At 36.0% G+C, this 11976-nt stretch overlaps 1 protein-coding gene and 1 pseudogene across 1 annotated transcript; both read left to right on the top strand.

Moving 5' to 3' along the window:
• Window positions 1-319: 319 nt before the first annotated feature.
• Window positions 320-5785, top strand: LOC125200319 (annotated as a pseudogene).
• A 1036-nt stretch (window positions 5786-6821) lies between these two features.
• Window positions 6822-9594, top strand: LOC125200318. Its single transcript, XM_048097987.1, has 5 exons — window positions 6822-6903; window positions 8064-8227; window positions 8583-8697; window positions 9205-9311; window positions 9395-9594. Exons 1-5 carry the CDS (start codon window positions 6832-6834, stop codon window positions 9474-9476), a joined length of 540 nt encoding a protein of 179 aa, XP_047953944.1. The 5' UTR covers window positions 6822-6831; the 3' UTR covers window positions 9477-9594.
• Window positions 9595-11976: the final 2382 nt, after the last annotated feature.

The raw sequence follows: 11976 nt of genomic DNA on the forward strand, positions 1-11976 counted from the left end.
TTAATTTTGTTCCATCCATTTAAAATATAACAACAATTGATAAAATAACGCGATTTGTACTATGGCGTGATTGTTATCAGAACAAGTTTTTGTGGCAGATTTGTGAACAAGTTTTGGGGAGCATGTGAATACTATTTCGGACTATTGGGCACTCGTAGGAGTACAATCATTATTTAAAAATTAATACACCATAAAGTATTATAGAAAAACATTAATCAAAATAAATCAGGGGAGAACATTAATTATTTGAAAACTAATACTCATAAAGTATTTTTAGAAAAAAATTAATCAAAATAAATCAGGGGGCTATTTTTCTCCTTCCTCTAAACACCACAAATTATCGTTCTTCCTCATGCATCTAGGGTTTAACAATTAAATCCAATTCGATCCCGTTTCCTCTGTAAACCATGGCGACTGCTTCAGGTACATCCCACACTCTTAGTTTTAATGCATCATCTCTGTCCATTACATCAATTAAGTGTTTGGTGATTTAACCGGAATTAAATTCTATTAATCCTGTCGAATTTTCCATATGTGACTTGTGATCAAGCTCACACCTTTTATTGTTCTGAGAGCCTGGTCCATCAATTATTGGGGCATCTGGAAGTATTTCAGTTTTCTTTACTGAATTCACTGTTAATGTTGTCTTGATTATTGGGATCATAGTGGCGTTCAAATCAAGGGAGGATCACAGAAAGCAGCTTGAACTAGAAGAGGCTCGTAAGGCGGGCTTGCACCGGCCGAATTGGATGAAGATGGAAAGGAAATCAATCCTCACATTCCACAGTATATGTCTTCTGCGCCTTGGTATCTCAATGCGGAGAGACCTGTATGTTCTATGATTATGTGTACTTGTCTGTTTTGTGGTGTCTAGCCTAGAGATAAGGAATGCTCATTGTTTAGCATTTTGTTTCCAGAGTTTGAAGCATCAAAGGAAGTGGAAGTCTGATCCAAATTATACCAAGTCGTGGTATGACAGAGGTGCAAAGACTTTTCAAGCTGAAAAGTTCAGGAAGGGTGCTTGTGAAAAGTAAGTGAAATGCAGTGCCCATTTGTACACTCCGAGATAGAAACTGAATTGATTGTTACAGAAACTTGAATACCCGTGTTGAACCTGCATTCTGTGTATGTTAATGGTTCACGGTAATGGTTTAGCCTTTTTCAAGGATCTAAAAGTGGAAATACATAAGGCAGGTTCAAACTGGAATGTCCATATACTAGAATCATGAATATTTAAGAAACTGGAATCCCCCTGTCGAGAAGTAAAACACATGTCCATTTCAGTGAAAGAATATTCATGGTTTAGTATATTCCATTTTCTGATTGCACTCTAGTTTGCTCAACGTTGGCGCCCCTTACTTTTGATATAAATTTTGCCATTTTATCAAAAATTTTTCCTTTTCATGTTGTGTTAGGTTACTAAGTAAATGTGGTACATTTATCCCTTTTTACTTGGGTATTTCCACTTTTGGTTGTAATATCACAAGGTTAATTTAGACATAGCCACCATAGATAAAAAAAGAAACCTGCTGTTTACAAGTTTGTTTATACTTTATGTTTGTGTTTTTAATACAAATTGAATGTTATGGTAGTATGGTACTGGCTCTGAGCTTTCATGCTTCCCAGCTGTGGGGCTTTGACACACGACAAAAAGGCACGTAAAAGACCCACAAATTAGGAGCCAAGTGGACAGGCAAGCATATTGCCCCAGATGAAAGATAGAGACCTTGAGCTTGATTATGATGGGAAGAGAATCGAGGGAAATGGATATGATGCTGCATCTTATAAACATGTCATTCAGAGATGAAGCCAGGGACGAAAGCAAAGGCAAATTTTTTAAAGGACAAACAGCTTAAGAAGTTGGAGGAGAAAAATAATAATAAAAATAAAGAAGATGGTGTTAGCGATGATGAGGATAATGAAGACTCTCTGAAAGTTGATGAGGCCAAAGTTGATGAGAGCAAACAAATGGACTTTTGGAAGGTTGAAAAGCGTGTGCGTACTACCGGTGGTGGTAGCACAGGAACTATCATTGTATGTGTATTCTTTCTGCACACCACCAGTTTTATGCATTTACTCTACTGAAACATGTTTGCTCTCAAATTATTTGAGCAACTGATTTCAAGCACTTTGAATGTGAAATTTAAAATTATACCTAATTATTATTCTCTTGTTATCGGGGAATTTTCTTATTAGAGGGATACTGCAAATATCTTCTCAATCTTGATGTTAACTCTGCCCCTATGACCCCAAGACCCGTTCTATGCGTGAGGACCCTCTTCCGACATGGATCCAAATGAGAAGTTCTATGCTGTGAGTGTACTTTCTGTGCTAATTGTCGTGGTTGCTATATATCTCTTGCATGATCTTAGTTATACAATTGGCAACCTGTGAAAATTATAGGAGAAATCAAAATAGAGTGAGTGGTCAAGCTTTGGAGTTCAAACAGCTGAATGTTCATGCTTGGGGAAACATTTGACAGGGTCATGACGTTCATATCAAGCTGCTCCTTCACAAGCTGAGTTGCTTTATAAAAATTTCAAGATCAACAAGGAGAAGCTGAAGTCTCATACTAAGCAAAATCATGGAGAAGTATGGTAATGCTGCTGCTGATGAAGTAATTCCACGAGAACTCTTACTTGGGCAAAAGTGAGCGGGAGGTTGAATATGATCGTGCTGGTAGGATCATAAAGGTAGGTATGACCAAAATTTTTCCTGTCTCCCTTTACAAGATTTCGTTTCCATCTTAATTTCTACCTGAGATGCTTATGAGTCATTGCTGTAGTTTTCTCTAACATTCAGAATTGAAATCTCTGTTTCATATGTTACTTTAACGTGGAATGCTTTTTTACCCAAATGTTGTGTTAGTCTTATGGTGGTGCATAAGTGAAATGCATCTTAAAAAAGGGTGCAGTGTCATGATATTCTTGGAATTGTTTGTGCATTCTATTTTTGGAGGAGTGACAATCTAATGTTTATTTTTCCATCATATTTTCTGCATTTTTGCCTTGTACTAGAACTCTTCCCGGTCATCAAGTTATGTTAGCTAAGTTAATATGATGCTTTAATTCGGCATCTTTTTCCCCCTAAATATCTGTTAGACTAACGGTGGCGCTTGACAGCATAAGTGAAATGCATCTATCCCACCTGACATGCCCAAAATGCTGCAGTTCATGATATTCTTGGAATTGTTTGTGCATTCTAGTTTTGGAGTGGTGACAATCAAATGCGAGTTTTCATCCTATTTTCTGCATTTTCCTTCATACTAGAGCTCTGTCTGGTCATCATGTTATGTTGGACGAGTTCCACTTGGATTTTTGTTTTTAAGGACTTCCAAATAATTGTGAATGTTTTTGAGATTTCTAGTAACCACCAAGCAGTTGGTAATGAGGAGAAGTTCAAAGGGTAAATTGAGAGATAAATGTGAATTGTGTAGTATGAAACTTCTGTGTCCAACCCTATATGCTCGGTCCTTAGAAAATTTTGTTTGCACTTTGTTTACCTTCATGGAAATGGCCTGGTGATTCAATGATGTATGCAGGAGATGGCTCTTCCTAAGAGCAAATGCGAAAAGATGTTTACATAAACAACCACACTAGTGTTTGGGGTTCATGGTGGAAAGATCATCAATGGGGTTACAAATGTTGCCACCAGAATGTGGAACAGCTATTGTACTGGTGCTGCTGGTATTGAGGCTGCTGAAGCTTCGCAGATCTTATGAAACTAATATAGCCCGGAAGAGGCTACTGAAGGTATTGACTTTGACATCAATTACTGCATAAGGTTATTTGAAACTTGTCATGATCTCGCATGGGGATACATATTTCAAAAGCGAGTAAAAATCTCTTTTTGGTCCTTAACATATGGTGATTTTATGATTTTGGTCAGAACATTATCTTTTGAATTATTTGGTTGAACAAATAAAAATGGTCGGAAATGGTCCTTTTTAACGCTGTCGTCACAAAACTAACAGTCGAACACAATTAACTCATTTTGACCTAATTAGTATAATAATCCCAAATGAATTAGAATTTTCATCATTTCTAAATAATTAACCCAAAAAACGTGTCTTCTTCCTCGTTACACCAAGAACACTCAACAATCCAAATCTCTCTTTCTTCTTCCTCATTGCACCAAGAACACAACAATCGAATCATTGACCAAATACTTCACGAACCCTAGTTCTCTCATTTCATTTAATTTCAAATACATGGAGAAGTCTCATTTCCAATTTGGTTTCCGGTTCGAAGCAGGTCAGACAAACATTCACTACGTCGGCGGCTTCCTCTTCACCAGCTATGGTGGCGCAACCCCATTCCCTGCAACTCCCCCTTTCTGTTCCGCCGCACACTCTTCCCTCCCATCCTCCCACCTCTGCGCTATCGCTAACTTCCCCCTCGAAACCATCAAAATCTGGTGCCACAAGTTTCCGGCACCTCCGAATATGCCTACTACAACGGCAGCTTCGTCGCTAAGCTATACCATGACACCCTCTCCTCCCCCCCTCCTTAAATCTCCTCAATTTCACCTTCGGTCGCGCTCATTCCATCCCAGGAAACCCGATGAGAATCGACACGAAACACACATTAATTTTCTATTTTATTTTATTTTATTTATTAATCTATTTTCTAAATTATCAAGTATTTTTTAAATAATTTAAATATTCTATTAAAAAATTGTTAATCCGTCAAAACTTCCTTAATTAGTGTTAGAGTCAAATTTTGACAGTTCCGTCCATAATGGACTAAATCGGACCTTTTTATTTGTTCAGGACCAAATAATTCAAAAGATAATGTTACGGACCAAAATCATAAAATCGCCATATGTTAGGACCAAAAAAGGACTTAACTCTTCAAAGCTTGTTTAGAGCAACTCTTGCGCAAAGAATTTGTTGTTTTTGTTTTTCCTAAAAAATTAATGTCTGCCTCAGTTTTCGATGTGTTAGCCACTTGAAATTGTGTGAGCAAAATTGTTCAAGTTGACTAGTTGTTATGAAGTGTATGCAACACTATGTAATCTAAATGTTATTTCATATTAAATCCATCTACCGTACTGGAGAAGGTGAGCCCTTTACATTTAACAAAGATCAAAGTTTGCTATTGCATATGCTACTTGTATATCTAGAATCATGTAAATATGTATCGCAGAGATTTGATAGGTTACTTTTGAAAGCAGAAGCACCTGTAGCTGAAGAGAAAAGAGTTGCTACATGGGGATCGGAAGTACCTGACGATCTGGTTCTGGACCAAAAAGACTTACGAAGCACTTCAAAAGGTGAAATTCTTCAATTCAATAATGTATTGTAACCCTTCAGTTCTTGAATCATTTTCTATTATGCTCTCCTCCTGGTAGCTTCTTTCCTTCATCGGTTGTTGAAACTTTTATTCTTATGATAGGAGGACGAGACGGAAGAGAGGAGAGGGATGAAAGGAAACGGAAGTACAACGTGAAGTGGAACGATGAGGTAGTTTGATACATATGCAAACAACTTGTTTCAACTACAATAATATTTCTTTTGGTTCTGACCATTCTTCGGCTTTCAGGTAACACCTGAAGATATGGAAGCTTTCAGGATGAAGAGGGTCCATCACGATGATCCAATGAAGGATTTTCTGAATTAATTTAAGTTTAAAGAAACACAATCCAAACTTGGTTGCAAGCTGAAAGAATTGCAGTTTAAGTTTAAGAGGTGCTAAAGGTGTCTTTAGTTCTTCGTTTGTACGTGATACCTTGAAACCTGATAGGAATCGTGTTTCATGTAAATCAAAATATGTAATGTAGTTCAGTGCTCCCGTTGTCATCTGAATAACTGACGTAGTTATGAAAAGCGATGGAACCCCCTGTTGCGTAGCTTCAAAATTGAGAAGAATGTTAAATTGCTATCTATACATATCTGATATATCCGTTCCTGATCCGCTCCTGCAAAAAATACTAGCAAGATTTATTTGCATATTGAAAGGGATGGAGAAAGAAAGTTTGTTGGATGTCTGTTTCTGTCTTCTTCCTTTGATCTGATGAGTTTGAACTTTGAAGGGGCAGTTTTTTAGTAAGAACTTCCACAAACCTTTGTGGGGTAGCAGCCTCTTCAAATAAGCACGACATGGAGAAACGAAATTAATAGTGCTAGATCGAAAACAAGAAATTTTTTTTAGAAATAATCACTAAGTATTTCCCAGCCCTAATTAATTTGATGCTTTGCCGTGATACAACAACACATCTGTGCGAGTTTGGGAGGAGGATAGTATATAATATTTAGGGTTTAGGAAACAATATAGGTTGTGATCTTAATTTTAAATAAGTTGCAACACATGTCGTTTTGGAGGAGATAGTAGTAATATTTAGTTAGAACAAATATCATTGACAACCCTAATAAGTTGCAATATCTAATTTTTTTAGATCTAAAAAATACTTATGCATTATTTTAAAATTTTTACATTATTCTTTTCATTCATTTATCTATTTTATTTGCTTTGTATTTTATCTACTAATTATACTCTATCCATTTCTTAAAAATAAAAAATTTTCATTTTAATAAATAGATCCACAATCTATTAAATTAATTCCACTGCTTCTTATTTATATCTTACCTTTATCAATCTTGAATTAAAATTCGTGCTATTTCTAAAAATTTTATTTATTTTAGAAAAAAGTATCAAAATACCATTAAAAAATTATACCTTTGATTATTTGGAAATGAGGAATTGAACATCTAAATTCCACGTAAATACAAATAAAACCAGAAATGGCAAAAAATAGAAAAAAGTGGAAATTTATTTGGGAGGGTTTAAGGGCTGGGAAACTGAGTTCCTCAACAACAGAATTGCAATTGCAATGGCGTCCCTCTCGAATTGGTTTTGCTACGCCTCTAGCAAAGTCGGCTACTCTATCTCTCTCTACCAGAAGGTAACACTACACATTCTCTCTTAGATTGATGTGTTTGCGATCACATCTACGTATATATTGAATTTTCATCTTTTCTGTTTCACATATAACTTATAAACTCACTAAAAGAAACGAACTTTACACCTAATTTACGGAATCGATCAATTTTTCAGCCCACTGCCAAAAAAAAGAATTCGCTCCCCTCTTTTGTAGGATGTTGTAGTTTTGATTAAAACAAGGACGTAGAAAATAGACAAATACCAGTAAATGAATTTCATAAATGCTTGAAATAACAGGGATTCGCCCAGATTCGCTACTTATTTTACTCAATTTTAGCAAAAAGAAATCTGGAACCCTTTCTTGTATTAGGTTTTATGGTCTTCATTTTTTAGAGTGCCCCTCAAATATTATTCAAAGGGAATATGGGTTTGTTACTTTATGAATTTGGAGTTTGATGAAAGAATGTTGAATGCTATAAATGTTACTCCCTTCCGTCCATCATCATATGTGACACATTTCAGGTTTGTATGGGTGTTTAGTGATGTGTAGTGGTTAAATAAAGAGAAAATAAAGTAAGGGTGGAAAAAAATAGAGAGAAAAAGTAGGAGAGATGATAAAGTAAGAGAGAGATAGAGTATTGCTTTTTTGCCATAAAAGGAAATGCTTCACTTATAATGGGAAGACCCAAAAGGAATACACCTCACTTACGGTGGGACGGATAAATTTCTTATGTTTATTTTTATGCTTTATGAAGAAAGAGATGTGTATGTTGTATGTATATTACCTCTTTCGGTGGACACTTATTACCGTTGAATAACTCAAAATCTAAACAATCAAGAGGTTCGTGTTATCCACCCATTATAGGTTAAAAATATTGAAGACATTGTTAAATAACTTGTAGTAATCCATCTCTATCCACCAGCGTGAATAAGGCCTTAGTTTTTTTGTGGTCATGTGACTCATGTTTGTTATGTGTATTTTGTTGAATCAGTGAGTTTGTTATTTTGTACTCTCAATTGTTTTATCGGAGATATTTAACTAAGTTATAGCAAGACTATTCGACTTGTTCAATTTTTGGATGATAATTAAGTTTTAAGCTTATGCTATGATGGTTTTTCTGTTACTTTTATTGTGCGGCTGGAAGGAATTATGCTTCACCTTGGGAATCTTATGCATTGCAGACCCATGGACGCGTGGATGCTAAAAGCTTTGATACCATAATGAAAACTATTCTGGTAGGGAAGCTGACTTTTTTGCATCAGAATAAATCAGAAGATGTGTCTCCAACAATCGGGACTGAAGCTGGAACTTTTCTTGTTCGGAGAATTCCACATGCAGATCCAACGTATGCCTTTTGGTTTCCAATAGTTATTTGGTTGCCTCTATTTCTTTCTATTCCCCTAACTGGGTTTTTGGGTACATCTTTGTTCATCTCTTTCAAGTAGTTCACACATAGTGGTATTTACTAAGTTTAGCTCTCTGTTGATTACTTCTTTATTAACCCCTTCTTGGTAGGCTAGTAGGAAATTTCTGCCATTTAATGAAGGGTGCTAACTATTGAATATGCTTAATATCTGTTGTATATCATATCTCTGTATATTTGAGGAGAAATGTTTGTATCTTTTGTGGTAGAAATGTTTTGTTGGAGACTTGGTAGTGTTGAAGGACCCCATGAACTCAGACAAGTATCTGGTTCGAAGGTTAGCTGCCGTTGAGGGACACGAAATGGCTTCAACTGATGAAAAAGATGAACCTTTCATTCTTGAGGATAACGAGTGCTGGGTTCTAGCTGACAATGAAGACCTAAAACCCAAGGTATATGCTGCATATGCTTGAACATTTATCTTCATTCTAAAAATTTAATACTTCCGGATGAGATACCACCCTTCCAATTGCAACTTTGAAGTCCATGTTCCATTCCTCTGTTGCGATATGGGTGTACATGAAGTCTTCTGATGAATGAAAGTTCACCTGCTTTTGTTTCCTTAGTAGTCGTTATGCTGGTGGGGTGTAAAGCCAAAATAATTTTGATTTTGAACTACTCTGAATAATGACTGTTTTTGCCTTCATGAGTCAATTAAACATGGTATAATTGCTGCATCCTTCAAAATGGATTGAACTTCATTGTTGATTCACTTTATTACTTTATTCATCTTTATACTTTAATACTCACATCTTTTGATCAGTCAAGTTTCTCACGATTTCTTAAATTGTTTTGGGTTAATATGTGAATGTTTGGAGGACCAATTGATTCTAGAGATGTATACTAATAGGCAGAGATTGATGCTTACCTTCACTTCTTTCAATTTGTGTGTGTGGCAGGACTCCTATGATAGTCGATCATTTGGTCCGGTTACTCTGAGTGACATTATTGGTAGAGCTATATATTGCCTAAAGAACGATGTAGATCACGGGCCTGTGAATAATAGGTTAGCTTTTTTTTAATTTAACAACTTCTAGCTACAGTCATGTCTGGTTAGAAATTGTGGTTAATGGTAATGCTTCTTTTCAGTGATCTCAGTGCAAATGAGGATTCTCCTGTACTGGCGGTGGAACTTGACGTTGACGAGCTGAAGAAGAATAACAGACGGTAAATTTGCAGAAGTATCATCCACGAAGTTTTCTCAAATTTCCGGCTTGAAATAAATGTGATAAATTAACTGAAACATTAATCTTTATGGATGGTAATCCACCGAGGTCTTCCCTGGGAAAGATATCTTCGCTCGTCTTGAAATTGCTTCGCTTCGTCTTGAAATTGCAACGAGCATAATATTCACATTGAGTTCACATGCGTTGGTGGGTTAATATATACTCCCTTCATCCCAATAAATATGATACATTTGATTTTCGGCAAAGGTTTTATTTAGTGTTTTTCGTGAGTTAATAAAGAGAATGTAAAGTAAGAATGTTGAATAAGTAGAAATGGCGATGTTTTCATTATAGAAACGTTTTATTTTTAGTGGGATCATCTAAAATGGAAAATGTTTTATTTTTAATGGGACGTGAGTAGTACGAAGCATTATCAAATAAAACGGTTCTATTTGCCAATTTGGTGAATAACTATAATTTTTTCATTCCTATTTTTTGCATTTTTTTGTAGCAACCCATATCTATCAAAAGTTATATTCATAACCGATTTCTTATGATTTAACTAGTCTCTTATCAGTCGCCCCCTAAAGCTAAATGTTAGTACATGAATTTTAGGGGTTTGGTTGGTACAATATACAATATTGAAATTGCCAAGCTGTAGAATGTCATGGCATACCAAATTTTGGTATGATATGCCGCAATACTTAGCCTGCGTCTCGGATTTTCTCTCTGTTTCGCCTCCTTAAGTCTCGTTTAATCCCATTCTGACTCTTTTTAACTCCAAAACTTCAACATACTCGTTAAATCACCTAAATAGTGCGTAAGTGGATGGAAATCTGAACATTAAGCCACAACTTAATTAATAATCCATGTTAAATACCAAATAAAACATCCTAAACCATGAGTTTATCTTCCTCACTTTTTTTCCTTTTCCTACATCGGTTTCTACTCTACCGCAGCAAGAGGGAGCGTCACTCTTCTCTTGGACAAAGTCGGAAGCAATGATGCACTATTTTTAGCACTACTACTTGCAAGAATAACAAGGTAGGAATAGTAAAGCTAAGGGTAAGCACATGGTTGTTGAACATAGGGAATGCTATCACGATTGGCTATCTAATACGAGCCTTCTATCACTCTTTGGAAACACGGTGGTTGAGTTGATCAAACAATAAATTAAAGCAAATAAACAATCGCGGTATTTGAGAAAAGCTGATGGAGACAAGAGAATTGCAAGGATGTGCTTTACGGTTATGATTTATACAAAATAAAATTATGATATCCTAGCGAGTTCATGCTTAACTAGAACGAGTCATATAAGAATTGCCCATGCGGCACAAGTTGATTAAACACTAAGGTTGTCGGCGAGAGATTATTAAACCCTCAAAAACCCTTTTCGGGGAGAATTAATTGTAGTGTTAACTAAGTCCAGTCTAACATGCGAAATCTCTCTCGATTACTTTGCAAGCCAATAATTCATCATAGAACGTGTCACTCGAACATGAAGCATTATCGAAAAAGTTAGAATAAAGCAAACAAGAACAAATGAATATCATAAAATAGGAATTGTATAAACCAAGATCGTTACTAACACATTCCTACAATTCTACGATTTTACTACTCATAGACAAATATACTAAACCCATAGTTTGTAGGAAAACATAGAAAACATAAAAACAACTAAGATAAAACCCAAGGAAATAATATTGTACTATATCTTAATCTTTTCTTGAAACCAAACTTCAAACTTCAAATATGGTTGAAAGATGTTGAGCAATGGAACAACCGAACAAGTACTCTCAAATTATTTCTCAAATATAGAATGCAGAAAAAAATTTCATTAGATGAAGCTTTAGGGGTATTTATAGCCTTCAACTCATGCTTCTCAATATGGTATATCTTCTATCCTAACAAGGTAAGTCTTGGAGATAAAATAGATTCATTCATGCGCCTCCCAATTCCAGCGAGTCCTTGGCTATGATACATCGTACCGTCGCTAGGTCTTTGATCTCTCGGGACAACTTTCAGCGGGATGCTGGTCGTGTTCTTCTTCCAGTCATGAATTCCGAGGCAAACCGCTTTTCTTTCAATTCCGACTAATTTCTACTCCCTCCGTCCCACAATAATTGTCACTCTTTTCCATTTCGGTCCGTCCCACAATAATTCTCACAGTTCATTTTTACTATAAATGATAAGTAGGTCCCACATTACTCTTAATCACTTCACTCACATTTTATTATAAAACCAATATAATAAAAGTGGATCCCACATTCCACTAACATTTTGAACTTCTTGGGTTTAGGCGTGGCACAGTGAGGAATATCAAGCTTCTAGGTCGTGAATCCACTAGATCACATGGTCCAGGAACTCATGGATCGTCGAAAGATCTCGGTCGTCGGACACAGAATACCTCTTCAAAAACCCTCAACCACGTATACTAAAATTAGCACGAGGAAGTAGGGATCGATCCACGAGAGATGAATGCGCAATAAACGGAGTTCAAAGACT

The sequence above is a fragment of the Salvia hispanica genome, unplaced genomic scaffold, assembly GCF_023119035.1.
Source record: "Salvia hispanica cultivar TCC Black 2014 unplaced genomic scaffold, UniMelb_Shisp_WGS_1.0 HiC_scaffold_901, whole genome shotgun sequence".
NCBI lineage: Eukaryota > Viridiplantae > Streptophyta > Magnoliopsida > Lamiales > Lamiaceae > Salvia > Salvia hispanica.

Coding starts and splice junctions, on each gene's coding strand:
- LOC125200318 (XM_048097987.1), top strand. CDS start 6,832: ATGGCGTCCCTCTCGAATTGGTTTTGCTACGCCTCTAGCAAAGTCGGC. Junction 6,904..8,063: donor CTATCTCTCTCTACCAGAAG/GTAACACTACAC, acceptor TATGCATTGCAG/ACCCATGGACGCGTGGATGC. Junction 8,228..8,582: donor ATTCCACATGCAGATCCAAC/GTATGCCTTTTG, acceptor TCTGGTTCGAAG/GTTAGCTGCCGTTGAGGGAC.